General features: G+C 45.8%; 2 protein-coding genes across 5 annotated transcripts in view; one reads left to right on the top strand and one right to left on the bottom strand.

The window, feature by feature from the left end:
- CLEC16A (C-type lectin domain containing 16A) overlaps nucleotides 1-19,342 on the top strand; it is a 43,639-nt gene extending 24,297 nt beyond the window's left edge. For 2 of the 4 annotated variants that reach the window (XM_032961090.2, XM_076069867.1), the window contains 7 exons: nucleotides 479-607; nucleotides 1,554-1,674; nucleotides 2,765-2,916; nucleotides 4,400-4,604; nucleotides 4,902-5,069; nucleotides 6,768-7,010; nucleotides 17,038-19,342. In XM_032961090.2, the coding sequence (XP_032816981.2) occupies nucleotides 479-607; nucleotides 1,554-1,674; nucleotides 2,765-2,916; nucleotides 4,400-4,604; nucleotides 4,902-5,069; nucleotides 6,768-7,010; nucleotides 17,038-17,339 (1,320 nt within the window). In that variant the 3' untranslated portion in view covers nucleotides 17,340-19,342. Of the gene's footprint in view, nucleotides 1-478; nucleotides 608-1,553; nucleotides 1,675-2,764; nucleotides 2,917-4,399; nucleotides 4,605-4,901; nucleotides 5,070-6,767; nucleotides 7,011-9,236; nucleotides 9,299-17,037 lie in introns of all 4 variants that reach the window. The other 2 variants (XM_076069865.1, XM_076069866.1) reach the window with 2 other exon arrangements.
- A 1,262-nt stretch (nucleotides 19,343-20,604) lies between these two features.
- The window catches only part of TECPR1 (tectonin beta-propeller repeat containing 1), a 28,941-nt gene continuing 24,336 nt past the window's right edge, over nucleotides 20,605-25,209 (bottom strand). Inside the window, exon 24 of the mRNA XM_032961094.2 lies at nucleotides 20,605-23,400. Within this exon, the coding sequence (XP_032816985.2) occupies nucleotides 23,299-23,400 (102 nt within the window). The 3' untranslated portion in view covers nucleotides 20,605-23,298. The remainder of the gene's footprint in view (nucleotides 23,401-25,209) is intronic.

The following is a 25,209-nucleotide window of genomic DNA, read 5'->3' on the forward strand; positions in this document are numbered from 1 at the left end:
TAACTTCTGTCTTGGAGAAGTCAATGTCATGTGAGCCTACTGAATTATAACAGTGATCTGCCACGGCTGACGTGTTGGTCCTACCGTGTTTTAGGACCACATTCGTGAACACAAAGCAGAGATTATCTGGAATGCCTGTTAATTGCAGCATGGGTGGCTCAGCGGCATAACGGGTGATGGAGCGAGCGGATCACAATCGGAAAGGATGCGAGTTCAAACCTTTGGTGGAGGTTGACTCTTCCGATCATCCCTCCGGGGTCGATAAAAATGGGGACCACTTTGCGGGGGAAGCCAACAGCGGTTGTCCTTTGGACAGATTCGCCCCTGCCATAGAAACGTGGAATTTACACCAATGGCTCAGGGATCGAAAACAGGGGATGAAGCACCACCTCAGGTGCTTGTTTGATCAAGATCTACCACTTTGACTGTTTTTTTTAGATTGAACATTTGGCTCTCGGGTATTTGTCTGCTTGTTCAGGCTAAGGCTCTGAATGTGGAGTACCTTACGATGGACGCCTCCATCCTGCTCCCTCCGACTGGCACTCCCCTCACCGGCATCGAGTTCACCAAGCGGCTGCCGTGCGGCGACGCAGAGAGGGCTCGCAGGGTGAGGCCTGCGTGGGCCCCACGCGCAGCTGTGAAGCATTCTGTGTGGAAAGTACCGTCTCAGCCAGTGCAGGCCCGCGGCACGGATAACGTGCAGGATAAAAAAAATATTTATTTGCTTGGGGATCATCGGGCGCCACTTTGCGACCACAATAGGCACCGATACGTGACGTGAAACAAATGCCTTGCTAACACAAAACACACAGATACACTGTGAAATAGATCCCTTACTACACAAAACACACACATTGACAACGTGAAACAGATGCCTTGCACACAACGCGTTGACGAGAGGCATGGGCATGTGATCTTTGTGTTTTGACCTTCAAAACCTGAGTTGGCTGCCACTGTTCCAGCCCGTTGTATTTTATATTGAAAACTAACACATGAAGCATGTGCTTTAAGGGCCATGTGAAGCATTCAACTAAATGTCTGTGTAATTATAATTTGATACCGGGGTGCTCCGTTGCTGTTTGGGGTGCTTCCATGTGGTTGTGTTATAAGGTTGATTGTGTTGTCATCTTTACATGTGTAGAATTGAGGTATTTGCTTGGTACATGATGTCGCAATATGTGTAGTTATTACCTGTAAGTTGTGCATTGTCCCACATTCAAATGTCAACATGTCTGCTTATTCGCGGAAGTATGAGATGGTGCTATCTCTGTTAACAGCCCTGAGCCAGTGATGGAAATTCCTCATACCTATGGCGGGGGAAAGACTATCCCTCAGACAGCCAATCTTGACTTCCCCGCAAAGTTGTCCTCATCTACCAAAGAGGGGACGATGGGCTGAGTCAACCTCCAACCAGGATTTAACTCGCTAACCTTCCAATTGCAAGCCACCCACTGTATTGCCAAGCAGCCTCGAACATTAATATTATAACAGTGATATGCTTAATTTTCTAGTTGCATTTTTTAGCAACTGCTGTCGCGTGTGGTTTTCGACAGGCCATGCGAGTGTTCCTGATGCTGCGCAGCTTGTCCCTGGCACTGCGCTCGGAACCCGAGATGCAGCTCCCCCTCACAAGGGCTGAAGATCTCATCAAAGCTGAAGACGTCTTGGACCTCAGTGAGTGACGTGGAAAACATATGACGGTGTGGGGCGGGGGTTCCCCAGCCTCTCGGAAAACCCGCGGGCCACTGTCAATTCCTCAAAAAAACTTTGGTGGACCACTGTGCAATAAATTACATGGCGTGTAATATGAATAAGCGTGCAGTAGTTGCGCAGACCACTGCTCAGCACCTCTCCACGACATTACGGAGCACCAGTAGTCCGCGGCCCACGGGTTGTGGGAGCCCCCGGTGTTGAGCGTGGCTCGGCAATGTCAGCGTTGAAGGGCGAGGCCGAATTAAATTCACGGCGGCCCACGTACAAATTGTGCAAATAGGGAAACGGGATGCTGCATGTTGTGAATTTGACATTCTAACGGGTTACCAAAAAGTAATTTAAGCGATTTCCTGCTCAGATTAGCCTCATGGCGGTGCCAATCTCCTGTTTTCACCCCTGAGCCACTGGCGTAAATTCCACGTCCCTGTGGCGAGTGTGACTGAGGTGAATCTATGTGCTTGGACAACCACTGTTGACACAAAGTGGTACTCATGTTATCAACCCTATAACTGTGATTAAACAATGTTTATTTTACCAGGCAAGGTGCAGTGAGCGAAGTAGTTCTTTTTCATAAGCGACCTGGCCACAAATGATAGCTCGGCGGAGTGGCTTATCCTGTAGATGTTTACAGCAAATACTCTAAAAGAATGCTTCTAAATGTGAAGTGAAAAACCGGAAAACCCAAATAAAAATCCACGCAACGATAGGGAGAACACGCAAACTCCAAATATACAGGTGTCGGGGTCGGGATCTAACCCACGACATCCTGCACACCAGGCGAGGTAGTTAATAACAGCACGCCACCGTGGCACCCCATCAACCTTGGAGGGATGATGAGCTGAGTCAACACCCTCAAAAATGTTCATTCCCAACCTTCCCGATTACTAGCCATTCACTCAACCGCTGAGCCACCTTGCGGGCCAACTTGCAGACCAGCCCGTACTCGACACCTGGAGCTCATCAGTTTCCTCCAGTTTAAATAAAGATTTGGATGATTCTGACATTTCAAGCACTCTAACAGGTTGCATTCGTCTGCGTGTGCGCGAGCCAGATAACAGCGACCTGCTGTCGTGCGTGGTGAGCGAGCGGGACAGTGGCCGTGTCCGCCGGTTCCTCGTCGTGGACGTGTACCAGGTGCTGCTCGTGGAGCCCGATGAGAAGCGCCTTGGCTGGGGTGCTGTGCGCTTCGCGGGACTCCTCCAGGTGATGCCCCGGCCACCCGCAGACAGACACGTACTCCGTGCCGTTACTTTTAACCCTTTCTCGTTCCGATGACGTCTTCTCATTCCGTTCCGATGACGTACATGTACATCATATAGCTCGGTGGACCTTACCTGGCAAAATAAAAATAGTTTAATAATAGCAATACGGTTGATAACATGAGTACCGCTTTGTGTGAACGGTGGTTGTCCTGCACAAAGATTGGCCCCATGCACACTCGCCACAAGGATGTGAAATTTACGCGAGCAGCGGTTCAGGGGTGAAAACAGGAGATTGGCACCGCACGTCTACATGTCATCGGACCGGAATGGAAAGAAAAACCAAAATAAAATAACTTTATCGGTACCGAGGCTCCCCACAAGGCCGTGCGTGGAGGGTGTGTGGCACAGTTTGGCGCCAGTCATTGTAGAGTACGGTTGTGTCGCTACAGCTCTCTGGGGTGAGAACAATATTTTTAAAAACGTCGCTCTGCCTCTCTAAATAAAATGAGCGTTGTGCCGCTTATGTGTTCCAAGATTCAGCGGTGAACGGGACACCCACCATGCAACTTGCAGACATCTCGAAACGGGAAAGGGTTAATAACAATGTTTACAAATATTTTTTGTCATATTTCAATAGGAGCCCAGTGCAGAGCACAAACCCCGACGCAGAGAGCGGGTACAGAAACTCCACGGACCTTATGCCTGAACACTGTGCACCTGAGTTCAAAGATGGGGGGAGAACAATATTTATTATTTCAACTTGTATCGTACAGCACAATATTCACTCACTTGTTCAAGAGAGAGAGAACGATTCGGAGGCGCGATGAACCGCAGACAAGTGGGAAAGGTAGCCAGGTTGGTGAGCTGGCACCAACATCCCCCCATAGCTCAGCGGTCCTCTATTTATGAAGGTCTTCACGGCCTATTTATGAGTGTTTACACTCTGGAGGAAACCGGAGTTCCTGGTTAAAATCCACACGGGCAAAGGAGCAACACTTAATGCGGATGGAACAGTTGGAGTCCACATTTTGCTGTACCGCCATCTGCTGGCAAGCCATGCTATGGTACCTCGATGCTCACGACAAGGGAGTTTCACAATGTTTGCGTGATCCACCAACTCTCGCCTACAATGGAGAATTCCAGGCATGTGCCAGCACCGCCCAGCAATTGTAATTCTCTTCAGGTGGAACCTGTCAATTTTCTAGGGTTTCCGGAGTGTCGATTGGCAGTCGGCTGATGATTTTTCCGCCCTGAGTACTCCGCATTTGCGTATTGTGTTGTGTAAGGTGCTTTGAGATGCTTCCGCATTGACATGCCTAATATATTCCAAATCCTTATCCTCAAGTGAACAAGTGTAACATGAGAAAAAAATTGGAACAACCCTATTATTGTAACATGAAAGTTCATGTTTACTCTCGGTCGCATTTGAGAGTCCGCATATATTAACATTCACCCCGTCGTTGGGCGCCGGTGTTTCGTGGCAGGACCTGCAAGTGACCGGCGACAAGGAAGACCACCGCTCTCTTCACGTAACAATCCACAAGCCGGGCTCTCCGGCGCATGCGCGACCGCTGCCCCTCCTGCAAGCCACGTTCCAGTTCGACGACCACATCCGCTGCATGGCTGCCAAACAGCGTCTGGCCAAGGGCCGATTGCGCGCACGCCACATTAAAATGCAGCGCATTGCCGGTGAGCTGACAACGGAGGGCGAATTCCTACTCGCGCGACGTAGTTCCGTTCACTCGGTCGCATTGTGTCCAGTTCGCATCCGCGTTATGCAAGAATGCGTTCCTCAATGCCTTCATCGCGCTTATATCCAATCGACGGAATGATAGCGCGCAGCATTCTCGGAGAGAACAGACCGTACTTGTGACGTGACCGTGTCATAATTGGCCCGCGTCCTGCCATGTGTGTTTCCGTCCTGCCGTGTGTGCGTGCGCTGTGTTTCCGTTGCCGCCTCCACCGTTGCCACGCTCGTGCCGTCAGCGCTGCTCGAGCTGCCGGTGCAGCCGTCGCCTGAGGGATCGGGGAACCTGGGATTCCGCGGAACGGGGAGCCAGGGGCTCCCCTTTCGGTTTTACGAAGCCTCGCGCCGAGCGTCCAGCGACCCCGCGAACCCACGCTCGTCCTTCACCTCCACCGACAGAGTTCCTGGTATGAGCCCTCAACTCACTTCCGTTACCGCTGACACTGTGCTTTTTAGCGATGAGGGAGCTCCTAAATGGTAGGCGCACAATTACGGTTAACTCCAAAGGACCGAGCACTGATCTGAAAAGAACACAAGTGAAATAAGACGGCAGATCGTAAGATAGCTCTATTGGCTTTTGGACCCATGTGCTTAACCTTCAACAATGTGAGTTCAACCCCAATGATGCTTGGAGAGCTGAATGCAGTACAAAATAATTTGCAAATACCACGTGGTGAAAGACCCAACGCAAAAGATCCCTGGGTTTGATTTTTCACTAAGCTCATGAGTCACCCAAACCTGCTTCCACTGCACAAACCATGGCACAAGCAGATACCTGATGCACAAATAGAAAATAAAAAAAACTCTCCAGTAGTGTGCAACTATGGTTATCCAGAATAGACCGCACAACAACGTATAACGACACAATACCCCATCCACAAATACGATGGAGACATCACAGCAAGATACACCCCGCTACTCCTGACGGGGTTATCTGGCTTGACCACGTGAATATGAAATTGTTGTCGTTGCTCTTCATCTACATGGTTTGTTATTATTATAACTTCTTAATGCTCTGCAACTGAGGTTGAAAGCATTTGACATTTTTCCACACGCGGGTATGCAATTAGCTCAGTCTGTAGCGTGGCCGGTCACAATAACTCTCTAAAAGATAGCACGACATGGAACAACCCTTTACTGTTCATTTAGATTGCTCTCAGAGACTCGCCTGACGGAGTACACGGGCAAATCAGTCAAAGGGGTTGCCCAAAACCCGTCGATACAAATGCTAACCGCTAAATAATAGATCGCAGCATTTCCGGACGAGGAAATTGCGCCACACGGCTCTCCACGACGTTTTTGTTGTTGTTGCGTGCGGCATCTCGTGCGTTTTGGACAGGGATGGTTAGCAGCGAATGTCACGTGATCCAATCATTTTTTATAAATGTTGGGAAAAAATAGAAAGGAAGAAATTAATATTCACAGTTTGCTGCTGCTCTTCGAAAGTTGGTACATTCATAATAGAGAATCAGAATATTTATTTCTGCTGGAGGAATCCAATGAGTTATTATAAAGTTATTTTTCAGAGGCGTCCAGTGGGGGCGGATAAAAACATTACAACACAAAAACACAATAGGAGTGCAAAGTAGAGGAAAGGTAAATAAATCACTTAGAAATATACAGATAAAACTAAATTATTTTGAACTTACCAGGTAAAGTCCACTGAGGTATTAACTTATTTTTCAGAAGCGACCTGGCCACACATGATAGCTCAGCAAAGTGGCTTATCATGGGGAAATTTATAGCAGCAAGATAATATAAATAACCTCAATGCATGTTTCTAAATGTGGAGGGAAAAACCGGAGGACCCGGAGAAAAAATCCGTGCGACCACAGGGAGAACATGCAAACTCCAAATATACAGGTTGCGTTTTGAACCCCCGACCTCCTGCGTGCTCGGCGAGGAAGATAACATGACACCACCGTCATGTTAAATAACGCAATGAAGTTTATTCATTCTAATTGCATCATCATTTCCCAAGCTTGGGAAAGGCAGTAAAACAACAGCAAAAACAGTCCCAGACCACACCCGAGACAACACACGGTCCCTCAATAAAATTGTACGATCGAGACAAGTGGCGTCATGTTTTTTTTTTTTCCCTCCAGGATTTGCAGTGGCTCGTCAGCAGAGCAGTGGCGCCTCATCGCAGGACAGCCCGGCGAGTTCGTCCGTGCAGGGGTCGGCTCACGGTTCGCCGCACCGCCTGGGAGGCGTGCTTGAGGGTAGCCCTCCTCCTCCTCCTCCCCAAAGGCACAGGAGCGTAGACAGGGCAGGGGCGGACGGCGGCACGCACAGCCGCCGCCAATCGGGGGGCAGCTCCTCCTCCGGCTGCTCTGCCGGCTTCACAGGTACAACACACTTCAGTCCGTACAACAAAGCGATGCTTCTGAAGTTATAAACCGTTACTAATTTCGCCTGGTAAGGGCCCCACTGAGCTGCATTGGTCTTTTTTTCCGGAAGCGACCTGGCTTTCACAAATGGTTGCTCGACGGCAAGTGGCTTGTCGTCACAGTGGACATTTCTAGCAGACAAATACTGTGAACGCGTGACGTTGATTACGACTGTGGAGGGAGAAAAAAACGGAGGACCCGGAGGAAAAAATCCTCGCGACCACGGGGGGAACATGCAAACTCCATATATGCAGCAGGCGTCAGGGTCGGGATCGAACCCATGACCTCGTGCACACCAGGTGAGGGAGTTAACATCTCCTAGCCACCGCGATGCCCCATAATTATAGTCCCCACTCACACAGCATACAAGCGAGTGTTCCTCTAGTATACAGCCAATGAACATTTAATTGTAAGCTGGTGGCTGACAGGTAGAGTGAACCGTTCATAATCTGAAGGTTGCAAGTTCAAATCCTGGTTCGGGGTTGACTCAGCCCATCATCCCTCTGTGGTGCATTAAAAACAGAATCCGAATCTTTATTTATCCTGGAGAAATCCAGTGAGCTATGAAGCTCTTTTTTCACAGATGTCCAGTAGGGGGAGGGTCAGAAAGCTACAACAACAAATTAAATAAAAGGATCAATGCAAAGTATGTGAAAGGAAAGCAAATCACAAAAAGTAAGTAAATGAAATAAATAACTTAGGTAAAATATAAAGTATATAAATAAGCATTGTTTTTTTTGCGGAAGTCGACAGTGGTTGTCGTCTGGATATACCCGTGCCCACCATAGGAATGTGGAACTTACACCACTGGCACACGGCTGTAAACAGGCGATGAACACTGCCTCACTGCTCACGCGAGCAGCGAATCGCCCTGACTGTTAAGTTTACAGTAGGAGAGCCATCCAATCAACGCCGGGAGTAGCACCAATTCTCTCACTCCTCCCCCATCCCAGCTGTTCCAGCACCGCCACGAAAGGTTAGCCCCGTGTCCCCCGACCCGGCCAATTATTCCGTGCATCGCATATGGCCTTGACGCACGTGGATTTGTGGAGCATGTTAATTCTGAACGTTCGCATTTGACCACGGTTTATTTTTATTGAGATCGCTTCGTGCTCTTTAACGGACAAAAACAATGACGGACTACATTGCAACACATGGTGATTGAAACGCTCTGGCACCCGAGAATCGAATGGCTTAGAAGTGAACTCTGCTGGCTGACATTCGTCACTCGCGTCCTCTTCTGGTCAGTGCCCTGTGCCTTTCCTTTTCCTGTGCCTTGGGAATTCTGTTTCATTAGCTTTGCGGATTAGCGGCTCATTGCACACATGTTTTAGGATAAAATATTCGAAAGTTCTGATTGTTGTTCGTTTTAATAATGTAGGTAGTTGTCGTTCGTGCAAGTTGCGTCTCAAAATGGCTGTGGATTTTGTAATGGCGCAGTTTATTTTCTTTTCACGGAGGCTCAGGAAATGACAGACGAAGTGATGACAGTAGTCAGAAGCGGTGCCAAGCAGTCGTCCAAGTTCTGGGATGTTTGGCCAACTACCCATTAATATCAATAACACAGGGTTTTTTTGGCTTAGATCGCGTAAATATATAATTATGTCGTTAAACCCTTAGCGGAACTAAATTACAACTGTAATCATGCTTCAGTACTCTTGTGAATACAGGCCCATTCGTAGTGCACTTGCCGCTTATTGCAAAGATTACGGTTTTGAATCCTGCAGGCTGTCCCCTCGTTAATGATGCTGACATAACCATATAATACACGTCATCTGCTTTCACAATGGGATGTTAAAGATCCCTTTGACGTCACTTTGCACGAGTGGGCCATTTGTGTGCTGGCCTCGTGGTCCAAATTTGCCAACCGCAAAATGACTCGCAAATCATGTGATTGGGAAACACATGATAATCGTCGCCCCCCCCCTCACTACTTGGAAATCCTGGCAAGACCCTCCTGAACTACAGTCTTTTGGACTCGGCGCGGCTTTTCCGTGGGTAAACAAGCGTAATTATTACTGATCTCATACGATACGTTTCACTAGTGTTAAAGCACCTCCGATTAGCACGGTTGGCTACGTACGGTGCGGAAGGAAGTTCAACATGCGTACGTGCATAGAGCAGTCGGGAGCTGTGTTGGCTGATGGCTGCTCTTGCCCTTGATGGTGTGCGGCACGCGAGGAGGAGGAGGAGGAGGCCGCTAGCGTGGCCCCAGCGTGCCCAGCGGGAGACCCCCCCGCGGGCAGGTAGCTTCATTTTTACCGCAGTAGCGGCTTCGCTTTGAATACAAATCTAATACGCTTCTTATTAATTTCCGTTTAAGTTTGACGTATTTGTATAAAGTTATTATTATTTTCTTTGGTTATTCGCATTTGGTGTTTTACATCTTCTATGAACACTCTAAGTTGTCACTTATACCTTTAGCTTTTTTCATGGGCAAAGGAAAATGTTCATTAAAAAATTTGACCTTCCAAAACTCGGCACTATGCCTCATCTTGGGTGTGCACATGGAGGGAATGGAAAATTCCAGGTTTTGAACCCAGATCGCTGTCCAATTGGATCCGTTATTAGTCTTGTGAGAGGTCCCTAAAATTATTTCATCGGGAAACATAGCAATCGTTGCCCCGTGCTGCGAAAAACTTGGCAGGGCCCTCCTGAAAGTCTTGAGAGTCGGCGAGGCTTTCTGGGTAAATAGGTGGAATAAATAAATAAATATTACCTTGAAGGCAGCGTCCCAACGTATTCAGCCTCAATTTGAGTTTTCACACGAGCAACAGAAAATTAACCCAGCAAAGGTCACATTTATCCGATTTTAAATGAAGACCCATGTCCTTTTTTCAAGTAGCCCACACTGTAACTTGAGTAACTACTGGACACCTTTGAAAAAGAGCTTTAAAGCTCATCAGATTCCTCCAGTATAACTTCTGATTCTGATTGAGTTTCAAAATACATCTGTCTCTGCCTCGCAAGTTCTAAATAACACAGCCAAGTAAACGAAGACTACAGTATGGCATTTTAATAATACGATGAGACCATCTCAATTATGAATAACCGTAGCATAAAAAACTGTGAGCAAACTGCGAAGCAATTCGAAACAAAGTACGATTGATATTCTTAGCTCTTTCGGTAAAGTCACGTTGAAGGGAAATAATAAAATAATAAAATATATATAAAACAATAAAAATTCTCATGACGTTTCGACCATAACACAAACGGTCGTCATCAGGTGTGTCGGTTTGCATTAATTTTTTTATTTATAAACGGTGTATTTATTTATAAAAAACCGTCAGCACCACGTGCAGCGATTTGGCAGTTTATTTAGAAGGACTAGTCCATCTATGTTCTGAAAAGAGGAGGGGGGAGACGAAAAATTAATGTATGCTGTCTGAAAGCCACCGTAAGCGTGAACAATCAATTTAGACCTGAAATGGTTTATCAAATCCTTCCAATGATTTCTAAGCCAGAATCCATCTTCTCGGTTGAAATTGTCTCTGTGCTTGTATATGTGGATAGCCTCATGAACGAATCCCTCATGGTAGCCAGATGGCTTACAAAGAACCTCTGTCTTGGAAAAGTCAATGTCATGTGAGCCTACTGAATTATAACAATGATCTGCCACGGCCGAGGTGTTCGTCCTACCGTGTTTAAGGTCTGCTTTGTGTTCACGAATGCGGTCCGGGACATGTCGTTTAGTTTCTCCAATGTAACTACTACCACAGAGGCAACTTAGTTTGTAGACACCAGGGTACTGTATGTCCGGAATCACATCTTTTACAGACGGAACCAGATCATGGATTTTATGTAATGTGTTGAAACGGACCTGGATCTTGTGTTTATTCAAGATTTTGGAGATCTTTTTTGTGATCCCCGCAATGTAGGGTAAAGTGATGGTTTTGAAAGGCTCCTCAAGGGGGTCCTTCTTCATGGTTTGAGTGATAGCTTTGCGGATTGTATAGTCGGAGTAACCATTAGCCTTAAGAGCTTGGTGTACGTGCTTGAGTTCACTGCCTATGTGTTCCTGGTCGGATATATGCATTGGGCTCTATGGTACAGAGTCTTGATGAGAGAATTCTTCTGTGATGGATGGTGGTGGGAATCCGGTTTCAGATACGCATCCGTATGGGTAGCTTTCCTGTAGACAGTGGCTCATTGAACCATCCATCACAGAAGAATTATCTCATCAAGACTCTGTACCATAGAGCCCAATGCATATCCGACCAGGAACACATAGGCAGTGAACTCAAGCACGTACACCAAGCTCTTAAGGCTAATGGTTACTCCGACTATACAATCCGCAAAGCTATCACTCAAACCATGAAGAAGGACCCTCTTGAGGAGCCTTTCAAAACCATCACTTTACCCTACATTGTGGGGATCACAAAAAAGATCTCCAAAATCTTGAATAAACACAAGATCCAGGTCCGTTTCAACACATTACATAAAATCCGTGATCTGGTTCCATCTGTAAAAGATGTGATTCCGGACATACAGTACCCTGGTGTCTACAAACTAAGTTGCCTCTGGTAGTAGTTACATTGGAGAAACCAAATGCCATGTCTCGGACCGCATTCGTGAACACAAAGCAGACCTTAAACACGGTAGGACCAACACCTCGGCCGTGGCAGATCATTGTTATAATTCAGTAGGCTCACATGATATTGACTTTTCCAAGACAGAGGTTCTTTGTAAGCCATCTGGCTACCATGAGAGATTCGTTCATGAGGCTATCCACATATACAAGCACAGAGACAATTTCAACCGAGAAGATGGATTATGGCTTAGCAATCATTGGAAGGATTTGATAAACCATTTCAGGTTTTAATTGATTGTTCAAGCTTACGGTGGCTTTCAGACAGCATACATTAATTTTTCGTCTCCCCCCTCCTCTTTTCAGAACATAGATGGACTAGTCCTTCTAAATAAACTGCCAAATCGCTGCGCGTGGCGCTGACGTTTTTTTATAAATAAATAAATACACCGTTTAAAAATAAATAACTTTATGCAAAACCGACACACCTGATGATGACCGTTTGTGTTATGGTCGAAACGTCGTGAGAATTTTTATTGTTTGATATATATTTTATTGTTTCCCTTCAACGTGACTTTACCGAAAGAGCTAAGAATATGAATTACTGCAGTCACGAAAGCTTTAAATAAAAAAAGTACGATTGATTAAAAAATAGCAGTCTTGCTTTCAAAGTGAACATTTTATTTTTACAAGTGAGTGAATGCCACTGGATTCAGTCACATCACGCAGTAAAAGCGGTCACCATAATTAATACCGCAGGCGGTGTGGTATGAACCATAAAACGTGTACCACACGTCGTCTGCTGCACAGGGGAACGTTAAAGATCCTGTGACGTTAGCAAGAGTGAGCCATTGGGTGGTCGGCGCCACGGTCAAAATTGACCAATTTTTTTAATGCACCTGCAAATTACGTAATTGGAATGTATAGCAATCATCGCTCCCCTACTGAGGACACTTGGCACGCTTGGCCAGGATCCCCCTGAAAAAGAGTCGTGAGACCCGGTGAGGCTTTGCCGAGTAAATGGGCTGAGCAGTAGTAGTGGGGACCCGTAGATTATAGATCTCTGCCTCCAATCACCCGTGCTGTCCATTTCACTGTGCTTAGCTCAACCATGCAGCGCAAAAAAAAATGCTGCCGATTTCACGTGAATAGTGCAAATTCTGAAATGGTGTCGATCGTAAAAAATGTACGCATTTCATTCAAGCACTGCTTCATTAAAAGCGACATTTGATCGACGTCAAATAATCTGAAAAGACACCAATTGAAAGCATCATTTAAAGATTTCATGTTTGCACTCCGCTTCAAATGAATGTCACTTTGCGATTAGTTTCTATTGACTTCCAGATCAATCCAGTAGCTTTTGAATGACAGCGATGAAAAGCCGACAATTATAATGAGTGGAATTTGCTTTAGAACATAATTTAAAATAAATAGTGCATTTATTTGTAAATTGCAAGAGTGGACGTACACAGTGCTTTTCTGGTCATCCTCGCAGCAGCGGCTTTTGGCTAACTATCGAACAAAGACGGTCACTGTATCGCGCGCTTTCAGATGCGCTTCTGCGGCTATCTGGAACGCTCCTCCTGATATTAGGAAGCCACTGAAGTTATGCACTTTTCTATCATCTCGATTGAAAACGTATTACTTTCGAACTGCTTGTGTTTAGTTTGTTGTCCTTCCCCCCCACAATTCCGATTAGCGCAGTTGGCTACGTATGGTGCGAAAGACGTTCAACATACATCTTAAACGAACCGTAAAATGTATGAGTCTTGGAGCTTATGCAGCAGTGAATTGTCTGACACTTGTCAATCCCGATGGCAAACATGCATTCTTTCCCCTGCCCACATCATTTTATTAGCCCAAATGTATTTATGGGTGTGGTGTGGGACTGTTGATGAGTAAATGCTTCCTCCAGGCGCATTATTTAATAAAAAATATATAATTTGACAGATAAATTACCTTTCTAACCCGGTTTGGTAGAGGGTTGTAGTGGTGGTGGTGAGTGGATTCCCCTGTTATTGTCTGATTCTGGGTTGAAGTTAACTTATCACTTTCGTGCGTGTTAAAACTTAAATTGGGGAAAAAAAGATTTTATACAAATTTGCATACCCGTGTGTATAATATTAACTTTTCTCATAATTAGTAATTTAGATATAATTCAAATTGTGAAAACTTAACATATATTGTAGTTATTTGATTATTATTCATGACGCTTGTTTACCCAGGAAACCCTCGCCGAGTCTCTGTTTACAGGAAGGTCTTGCCAGGTTTCTATTAAAGTCGCGGGCACTGTAACCCTAATCGCATCATTCTGCAGGTACATTTTCGGCATTGGGGATGTTTGGCCGATTGCGGTCACTTTGCACATATATTTTTTTAGCTGATGCAATGTTAAGTAAACTTGTTAGCTTCTTAATGTATTTCATTATTAGCATCGCCGAATGTTTTATTTTTCTACGTGCGTGAACTTTTTAATAAACAATCGGGAGGTTTATTTATGCTGGAGGAATCCGATGAGCTATGAAGCTCTTTCACAGACAGCCGGTAAGGGTGGGTCAACGTTACAACAACAAACAATAAATATGATAGTGGGCACAGCATAGGAAAGGTAAGCAAATCACAAAAAAAAACACAAATTTTATTTTACCAGGTAAAGCTCACAGAGCTATTCGCTTTTTCAAAAATGATAGCTCAACGAAGTGGCTTATCACGTGGACATTTAAAGCAGCCAAATACTCTAAATAATCTTAAGCAATCTAAACGCAGCTCACCGACATGAACGCTCTGCTGCCCCGTGCCCCATTGCCTGTGGCGAGCAAGGCCCCAGTATCCCTTTCATTTACAATCCCCACGGTCGTTCAAACTCCCTGATCACACGGATCAAAACCTTGGAAATCTCCGCTCTCCAGCATTGAAGCGGTCATGAAAGTGACCCCCTCCCATCGCCACCATCTCCCCCCCCCCCCACCCTCCGTTGGATTTCAGAATTCGCTTCAACGTCACTCAAATGGCAGAATGGATACATTTTGGCTACGATAAAGGTCGTTATTTGACCTTTGTTTCCCCACCCATGTAAAAAGTCCCGTTGCGTCATTGTTTCATTGCAGTTCTGCTGTTATTTGGATACAGTAGTCCCTCGGTTAACAGTGACATCGGCTAACGGTTTTTCAGTTAACGTGTCGCCTCCCATAGGAACCCCCATGGGGTTTGGCGAACGTTGAAATGTTGATGTGACGGCACCGTGTTTACGTTATGCACGCGGGCGCCAATTTCGGCCAAGCCGAGCGCTTGTTAAGCAGGGGGCTGAGCAATGCCCTCGGCCAATTCACGACGCCCATTCGCGAGCCGTTTCAGACCACGGCTGGCTTTGTTTACATCGGTTTTTTCCTGCTTTGACAGTGGAAACAGCTCTATTGCAGACTCATGTAATTCCTATATTCGATTTACAGTTATTTTGGTTTACAGTAGTTTTCATGGAACGAATTAAAAACGTAAACCGAGGTACTACAGTATTGTACATTTGCGTGTCTGTGTGCATTCTCAATCATAAGATTTATTTTACCCTAGGGATACATTGTGGAAATATACAATTATCTAGTGGTCAAGTTCAAAGGACCGTCTGTAAATAAAACAGATTTAGCTAAGGTATTATGTACTGGTACTTGTACAGCATGTTTATAAGGTAACATATATTCCTGCTTGCCTCTGCACCCTAAAGATTTGAAGTTTTTGGTCTGCCGCCAATTCAATAATCTTCACGATTTTTTTTAAATGAAATTGTTGCCAATCAATATTCCGAGTCTAACGTTGGTTGAGGCAAACGTCAGCTACTTGTCACGGTGTCTGCTGTGTGGGTGTTGCAAATGGTGTGTGTGTGTTGCACATTGTGTGTGCGTGTTGCACATTGTGTGTGTGTGTCCTTGACATTGTCTGTGTGTTGCACATTGTGTGTGTGCGCGTGTTGCACCGTGTGCGCGTGTTGCACATTGTGTGTGTGTGCGTGTTGCACATTGTGTGTGCATGTTGCACATTGTGTGTGTGTGCGTGTTGCACATTGTGTGCGTGCATGTTGCACATTGTGTGTGTGCGCGTGTTGCACCTTGTGTGTGTGCGTGTTGCACATTGTGTGTGTGCGCGTGTTGCACATTGTGTGTGTGCGCGTGTTGGACATTGTGTGTGTGCGCGTGTTGCACCTTGTGTGTGTGCGTGTTGCACATTGTGTGTGTCTTGCACATTGTGTGTGTGCGTGCGTGTTGCACATTGTGCGTGCGTGTTGCACATTGTGTGTGTGTGTGCGTGTTGGACATTGTGTGTGTGTGCGTGTTGCACATTGTGTGTGCGTGTTGCACATTGTGTGTGTGTTGCACATTGTGTGTGTGTGTTGCACATTGTGTGTGTGTGTTGCACATTGTGTGTGTGTGTGCGTGTTGCACATTGTGTGTGTGTGTGCGTGTTGCACATTGTGTGTGTGTGTTGCACATTGTGTGTGCGTGTTGCACATTGTGTGTGTGTGTGCGTGTTGGACATTGTGTGTGTGTGCGTGTTGCACATTGTGTGTGCGTGTTGCACATTGTGTGTGTGTGTTGCACATTGTGTGTGTGTGTTGCACATTGTGTGTGTGTTGCACATTGTGTGTGTGTGCGTGTTGCACATTGTGTGTGTGTGTGCGTGTTGCACATTGTGTGTGTGTTGCACATTGTGTGTGCGTGTTGCACATTGTGTGTGTGTGCGTGTTGCACATTGTGTGTGTGTGCGTGTTGCACATTGTGTGTGTGTGCGTGTTGCACATTGTGTGTGCGCGTGTTGCACATTGTGTGTGTGTGCGTGTTGCACATTGTGTGTGCGCGTGTTGCACATTATGTGTGCGTGTTGCACATTGTGTGTGTGTGTGCGTGTTGCACATTGTGTGTGTGTGCGTGTTGCACATTGTGTGTGCGCGTGTTGCACATTGTGTGTGCGCGTGTTGCACATTATGTGTGTGTGTTGCACATTGTGTGTGTCTTGCACATTGTGCGTGTTGGACATTGTGTGTGTGCGTGTTGCACATTGTGTGTGTGTGTGGCACATTGTGTGTGTCTTGCACATTGTGCGTGTGCGTGCGTGTTGCACATTGTGCGTGTGCGTGCGTGTTGCACAACGTGTGTGTATGTGTTGCAAAACGTGTGTGTGTATGTTGCACAACGCATGTGTGCGTGTTACACAGTGTGTGTATGTGTTACACAGTGTGTGTATGTGTTACACAGTGTGTGTATGTGTTGCACAACGTGTGTGTGCGTGTTACAGTGTGTGTATGTTACACAGTGTGCGTATGTGTTGCACAACGTGTGTGTGCGTGTTACACATTGTGTGTGTGTTGCACAACGTGTGTGTGTGCGTGTTGCACATTGTGTCTGTGCGTGTTACACATTGTGTGTGTGTGTTGCACAACGTGTGTGTGTGTGTGTGCATTCCGCGCAGCCGCGACCGGCAACGCGGGCACAGCCAGGGTGCAAGAGACACCGGTTGCAAGTGACCGCGACTCGGAGCTGCCCGAGACCTCCAGCGCCGTGCCTGCCTCGGCGTCGGAAGACGATTTCGCGTTGCCTCCTAGCTTGACTCTGAGCCAGCAGCCGACGCTCTCCCTCCTCATGGACGACAGCAGCGACGGACTGAGCGTGGAGTCGCTCACACTTCTTCCGCCCACCGATCCGCAGTGCATTCACAGCCTCAGTCAGGCAGGCTCCGCACACCACACCGAACCTTCCTCCCCACTCCTGTGATACGCCTCTTGACACTTGGAGGCTTCGTCCCGTTTGGGAATTGGTATCGTTTGCATTTCCTCGCATTGCTAGACTCGGCGTGCCGTCTAGGTTGCGCGCCGTGCGTTTCTAGAGGTTTCTTGCCGTTTCCCTGTCCATTTTGCATTTGCACATGCCATTTTTTTGTTATTTCAGGATTATGCGTCGGTTTATTTGTTTTACAAATGGGAGGCGTCATTTTCAATTGCTGCAGCACATCTCGGTTTTGGAAGTTGGGGAAAGAAAATGTGCAGAAATGGGGCAAAGTTTTGTGACGTTCTGCACTTTTTAAGCAAAAGGTGGCCCGGATTAGGACCACCTTTTGTCTGTTATGTCACGGAGCAAATACTCATTGAATTACCTTTGGATTTAGTAATTTGTATTAAAAAAAGGGCCTAAATATATCTGGGTTTTGAAAACGTTAATTTTGCCACCCAGTGCGTACAAGTGATTTGTTCATTAAAAATATATAAATATATATTTTAACACTTGTACAGTAAGTAGTGCTTGGAACGGATGTTTGAACAAAATTTGGATGTAAATGTAGCCATCTGTTGTGTATTTGTAGAGTGTACATTAGCTTGTGATTTAATTGATTTTGAACAAAAAACATTGATCTCAATTGTTGTATAAAGCGAATAGCCATTGGCAATTCGAGCAGCTATTATTTTGTTGAAACATCCACGAGAACAAAGTAATTGAATGTAGAGTCTGATAACTTTATTTTCGCGGTGTGCGGTCTGTGCTTTCCCCAAGTTTAATTTTATTTTTAGATCTTTTTTTAGGCGTTATTCAAGTAACTTCGGGCCAGTGCGCGCTGCTGGTGCCAGTCTAATGTTGAAGCATTTTTCACATTGTAACCGATTCCGATAAGAATGCATTTGTGTGGATAGTATCACTGCTCCTCGTGGGTTTACTCATCACCAACAGTTTGTTTGATCCTTTCCACAAGGAGACAGTCCATTTGCATTTGTAAAAAAATATATATTCACTGCTGTGTGACCGAGTTGGTTTTGACCAAGTTGAGTGCAGATAAATTTGGTGACCGAGCTGAGACTTACAATTCGTTTATATGGTCCATGGAAATCGTTAACACCAGGGAACAGACCTTTGACGTAAGGAATTCTGCCCTGAGCTATAACCTTACTATGACCAGTTGCAACCCTTTTGTAACCGCTGTGTTGGCATTAAGCATCTTTAATAGAATTCAAAATGAGAATGACATTTAAAGATGCCAAAAATGTGTATAATAGTATTTTAACAAGTGGAATACCGATATAATCCAGAGCAACTGAGAATATTTGAGATTAATATTGGCAGCTGGGTATCCTCATAGACACCATTGGGGAGCTTTATTTGGTCAATTTATGTGGAATAAATGTTTGATTACTGCCGCTATTCGAAATGTCTGCATAGACTGAGCAGTGTGCCACGTAACTGTTTGGTGATGATGACTACAAGACCCCCAAAGGTTGAGAATTTACTTCCAAATAAATTACTGTCACCATATAATTATGGCTACTCTGGTCTAAAACTATGCCAATTTGTAACGAGCTCTCACCCAGTTAAGCACAAGTGATTGGATGTTTCAGTGAAGTTGTCGCCTGCGTTTAAATATAAGTTGTATGCACTGGAAGAATCGCATTAACTCTTTGCGGTGTTGCAAACATCTAGTTGCTTGTGGTCCGCGGACATGCGTCGTTTTTCTGTTTTGTTTTTTGCATTTCTGAGTTCTATTAGCGGCACCTTTAGCATTCTTATATTTCTATCTTTAGAATGACTTTTAGGTTTCTGTAAAAAGAAAACGTTTTATAAGCAGTTTAATACAAAGCATTTGCAGTACCGTATTCCCACGAAACAAAACGTCATCGGCATTGTAAATGTGTTGCTATTTATGAGCAATGAAATGTCTGGTAAATATGTAAAATACACTAGGATTTTGGTTGTACCTCTATAAGCAATAAACTACTGCATTATATAGTTTACTTCATGGCCTGCTCTCAACCTAGAAGTCAAATGGATTTCCAGTTCAAATTAACATTAAGGCGGTTACCGTCCCCCGTTTACAGCCCTGAATCAATGGTGGAATTTGCGCATTCCTATGGCGGGGGGAAAGTCTATCCATAGGACAATCACTTGACTTCTCCCAGAGTGATAGGCTGAATCAACCTCCAAACCATCTCTGCAGTGTGGTCGTGCTCTCAGACGTGTGCCCTCTCCTTTGGCTGCCATTCCGTCATCAATCTCATGGACTGGCCGTCAATCCGTATAGGCGTGTCCGTCACAAGCCCACTTCTCGTTCGTGGTCCGTGACTCCGAGTTGGTTTTCACCTCGGGCTGCAGTGGAGCGAGCTTTCACGTTTGACTACGAGGTTTGGGTCTGTGAGCTTAAGCATTTAAAAAAAAACACTTTACCAGGTAAAGGCCCACTGAGCTGTATAGCTCTTTTTCAGAAGTGACCTGGCCACAAATTATCTCAACGAAGTGGCTTATCTCGTGGAAATTGACAGCAGCCAATCATGGGACCTCCGTTGCCTGTACCAAAATATGAGAATAGGTTTTCCCATTTTTTCTGGCAACAAAACAGGTGTTAAGATGTTAAAACACCAAACTGAAACCTTTTACAAGGAATCATGTTACTGCATTAACCACAATACTTGTGGTCAGAATGCAAACAAAAACATTCTGATAGTATATGCATGGTCTTTGAAACTGATTGGTCCACACCAGACGCATGTTTCTGAATGTGGAGGGAAAAACCATCCACACGATCACAGGGAGAACACGACCTCCTGTATACCAGGCGAAGGAGTTAACATCTTGCCACCGTGGCGAAAACGTCAATGCGAAGGGAATTCAGTTCCTTTTTTTTGTGAGTGTGGCAGCGGCAGCTGGGAATGATGTGTACAGATGCAACGTGGCGAGAAGTTAACTACCTCGCTTGGTATGCAGGTATGGGTTGATCCCAACCCTGACTCCTGTATATTTGGGGTTTGCATGTTCTCCCACTAATCGCACGGATTTTTTTTCTCCTCCAGTTTTTCCCTCCACTTTTAGAAACATGCATTTAGATTACTTGGCTACCATAAATTCTCACGTGATGAGCCACTTTGTTGAGCTCTCATTTGTGGCTCGGTCGCTTCTCAAAAAGAGCTGTTAAGCTCAGTGGGCCTTACCTTGCAAAATGAAAAAAAAATGAATTGTAAATTTAAGCGTTTAATGTACACGACACAATTCCACTCATTCGTACATGCCACATGGCATCACATGTCGCACAACATGGATTTTATTCCGTTAATATATATTTTTAAATGTATGAGTGTTCACAAGAAAGCATGGTAAAATACAGGGTGCTTCAAAAAAAATGTTAACACTTAAAGATCCTTTGCAACAACACAATAAATGTGTCTCTGGAGGACACCTGGAGGAGATTCCAGGCACGTGTTGACAATGATGGCGAACAAGTAGAGACTTTACTTTTTGAAGCGATTAACATGACATTTGTGATCTGTTCTTTTTCCATTAAAAACGGTAGTCCCATATAAGTGTTAACATTTATTTAAAGCACCCTGTATAGGGGTACAGTTCACCAGAACCATCCTTGGCAACATTAAACCAGCCGTATGTTCGTGACATCACCCACTACACATAGGCAGGGTTTCTACATTACGTTTATTTAAAAAATATTTGGAAGTTTAAGAAAATGTACATCTGACAAACGTGAGTGCAAAAAATACACCTCTTTATTTGCAAACTGACTGTAGTAATTTCCACAGGAGGGTTAAATTAACTATTTGCACGGGGACGGAGTCCGATTCTCGCAGTAACTATCCAGAGCGGTGGTTCAAGAAGGCTCTGCTTTAATGCTTTTGTTGGCAATGGGGATCAGTGCATGTACATGGATTTCTTTCACGTGGGGCAGTATCGATTTAGGTTGTGCATCCTAGGTTTTTTTTTTTACCGGGGCCAGCGAGCGCCAATTGTCCTTAAACAACAAGGGGGAGGCAATGCTGCCCGCCGTGAACACGCGGCCGCCCGTGAACACGCCACCACCCACCCTCCCACTTTTGTGTTTACGGGCGTCACTTCGTTGCGTTCTCGGCAAGTCTGTGCGGCACCGCTCTCGGCCTGCAGCGGAAGCTGGGAGATTCGCGCAAGGTTGCACCCCCCCCCGCCCACCCCCCCCGGGACGGGGAGGGAGGCAGAATCAGTTCTGCTCTTGGCATCCTTCACATGTTCACTTTGAAATAATTTAACGATCGTTTCGACACTTCCACTGACTGCTGTGCTGTCGCTCAGATCGTCGACTGACGTCAATTCTAGGCATCTTAAAGTTGACACGGGGGAGCGCTGGGATCGTCAAGTGAAGCGCATGAGGAGCCGATGTTTGGAGGGCTTCCCCCTCCTGCAAAACACGATGCAGGGCTTGCCTTGCATTTAAAAAAAATGTGCATTGTTCGAACACAAGTACAGTACTGTAACAGCACAAACATCTACGCGTTATAACCCTTGCCGTGGTTATCACAGTTTGGTGTGTGGCTCTGTTAAAACAAAGGTTTCTTATATTGAACCGTTGGTTACGGTCTGTGAGATTGACCACAGCAAACGAACCATTGCAAGATGCATATTTTTTATTCCCATTCCGTCGGTCGCATGGGGAGATGCCATTGCTTACAGGCAAGCGAAAGCTGTTCACCCAAAGTGCACAATGGAGCCACTTGTACTTGGCGATGTTCTGTGGGAACTGGCATTACAAATGCCAAAGTGCTCTAAATACATTCCTGCTGGTTTGGGCGTATTAATGCCCCTGTTAGTTTGGGGCGTAAGTACGGGCTGCACTCCATGTCAAAGGTCAGGTTCTTGGCAACGTGTGACGCTTGAAGTGGAGAACGAGGGATCTGCTCTGATGAACGCAACCCCTTTGAGGATGCTGCCCCGTGCTCTGGGTTCAGGGAATGTTTGCGACGAGGCCAGGCTGGGGAGGAGGGGATCGTGCTGCTCGCTGTGGAGAAATGCTACTGGCTGTCAGCAAAGGGGCACCTTGTTTTTTTTTATTTTAGCAGGTAAGGCCCACTGAGCTATGTATCTCTTTTTCAGAAGCGAGCTGGCTATCGCAAATGATAGCTCAACGAAGTGGCTGGTGTTGTGGAGATTTATAGCAGCCAAATACTCTAAAACGCATGTCGATTCTAAATATGGAGAGGACCCAGAGAAAAATCCACACGGGGAGAACGCGCAAACACCAAATATACAGCAGGCATCGAACCCACGACCTCATGCATACCAGGCGAGGTAGTTAACATCTCGCCACCATGGCGCACCCAGTGGGGGACGGATAACGGGGTAGTAAACCCCCCCACGCCCACCACGCCCGATTTTGTGTGTCACGGATTGGTGGTTCCCAACAGGCGGTCTGCGTACCACTGCCCACCGGCGGCCCACAAGATCGTGGGAATTGCTCCGTGCAGCCGTGACAGATACTACAGTTAAAGTACGGGGGGGGGGGGGGGTTAATTTATAAACATGTTATTGTCTGCAAAAAAAAATTCGGGGTTGACAGAGGATGGGAACTACTGTCTTGAAACGGGTTTTTAACAAATGTAACATTTTAAAATAGATTTATAAAATGCATCCTGATGTGTATTTCATTTGAGATACTTTTATTATTACAATGAAAACGTAATTTATATGCAATCAATTTTTCCCCCTCTGAGATTTTTGGCTGAGCGCGCCACTGGCTCCCAGCGTGGAGGGTACGTGTGTGTGTGTGCGTGCATGTCGAACTCCTATCGCACCGTATGCAGCCAACCCTGCTAATCAGAGGTGCTGGGGGGAGGACAATAAACTAAACTAAAAAAAACTGTTCTAAAGAAATTCGTTTTCAACCAGATGAAAGGGTTGCAAGTAGCAGGCAAGCAGCAGGTCGACAGGGAATAGTGCACTACGGTCGAGGCGTTTCACTCCCAGCAGCAGAGTTTCCCTCCACACCTTGCCGCTGCGGTCGGGTCCAGTTCCCACGCACCGTGATGTAGTCCCACCCTCCCTGGGAAATCAACACGACGCGCGCACACACACACACATACACACAAAGACAAAGGGCCCCCGTGTAGGCTTAACAGACTTTTGGGACAAGCACCGTTAGCGAGTAGCACCTATGAAGGCCGGCACGGCACACGAGGGGGTGGGTGTCCCAACACCACGCCCGGCCGCCTTTGTCTCCCCAGTGGCGATGTTTACACACCGCACCAGGTACTAATTTGATGCCGAGTCGACCTCGGGGAGGCCCAGGACCGGTTCAGATAATCGTCACTCGATGTTGGCTACGAGCGGGAAGCAAACCTGGGTCTCTGGGTTCGTAGCGCAGCGCACTAACCGCTACACTTCCACTCCCCACACCAATACCCGCCATTGTACACACACACACACGCACAGAGACACGTACAGAGACGTGTACAGAGACGCGGGAATTTCAACTCGTGGGGGGCCGTTGACAAACGTTAATTCTTAACCGGTAATTCTGAGCGCTAATATGCATATAGGCCTAAATAATAAACATTACCTCAAGGTTCACCCTGTTTTATGATCATCAGTTTGCAAGGCTTACATTTTGCCTGCAAACTGAAGCCACTGTCAATGTATGAATGTTGAACTTCATTCGCACTGTACGTAGTCAACCTTATTAATCGGAGGTGCGGAAGGACAAACTAAATACAAAAAACAGTTCTAAATAAATGAGTTTTCAATCTAGATGATTTAAAAGTGCATAGCTCCAGTGGCTTCGTAATATCGCAAGACAGAGCGTTCCAGACTGTCACAGAAGCGCATCTGAAAGCGCGCGTTGAGGTGACCGTCTTTGTTCGATGGTTAGCCAAAAGCCGCTGCAAGGATGACTGGAGCTTGCGTGGTGATGGTTTATGCTCCTTAATACCAGTTAAATGTATCTCAAAGCAAGAATAAGCACTCACGTTTCCATGAATTCTCATTTTGGGATAAAAGCTTGTAATGATTGTTTTTTCACAGATTGCATCACAAATTTAAATACACGTTTTTTGCTTGACATATGCACAAATCTCGAGAGTTGGGAGCAAACTTGGCATTTGTGACAATTCGTGAATGAAACAAAGATCAAGTTGGCCGTGGCCAAAGGTGTTTTTGTGGTGTAAAGTAAAAAATACGCCAATTTATTTTCCATAAATATTTACTGGACAAACGACACCAGAGTGCCTATGTACGCGAGAGTGGTAACAAACACCGTACAGATGGGACTACAGATGGAAATTGATCCACTCGTTATGAGGTTGCAATCATTTTACACAAAGTGCTTGCCATAAATGAACCACAATACCATTGTTGATCTTAACAAGGAGCATAAACCATCTCGTGAACTCCGGTCATCCTCGCAGCGGCTTTTGGCTAACCGTCGAACAAAGATGGTCACCGCATTGCACGCTTTCAGATGCGCTTCTGTGGCCGTCTGGAACGCTCTTCGTTGCAATATTAGGAAGCCACTGGAGATATGCACTTCTAAATCTAGATTGAAAACTAATTTCTTAAGAACTGCTTTTTGTGTTTAGTTTGTTGTCCTTCCCCCGCACCTCCGATGAGCACGGTTGGCTACATACGGTGCAAAAGAAGTTAAACGTACGTAGAGCTTCATTTTCATGTTCATTGCCTTTCTACAGGGATGACCAAGGCAACGAACCTTGGTCATCCCTGTAGAAATGACACATAACATCCATTCATGTGCTATTAATAAGAAGCATTACCCGCCAACTATATAATTTGTTTTAAGCATTATTGACCAATACATTGAGTTTTCATGTACAAATGGGAAGCGAGAGAAATGAGAGAG

This window comes from Petromyzon marinus, chromosome 26 (assembly GCF_048934315.1).
Source record: "Petromyzon marinus isolate PM22_M1 ecotype Great Lakes invasive population chromosome 26, UKy_Petmar_22M1.pri1.0, whole genome shotgun sequence".
Lineage (NCBI taxonomy): Eukaryota > Metazoa > Chordata > Hyperoartia > Petromyzontiformes > Petromyzontidae > Petromyzon > Petromyzon marinus.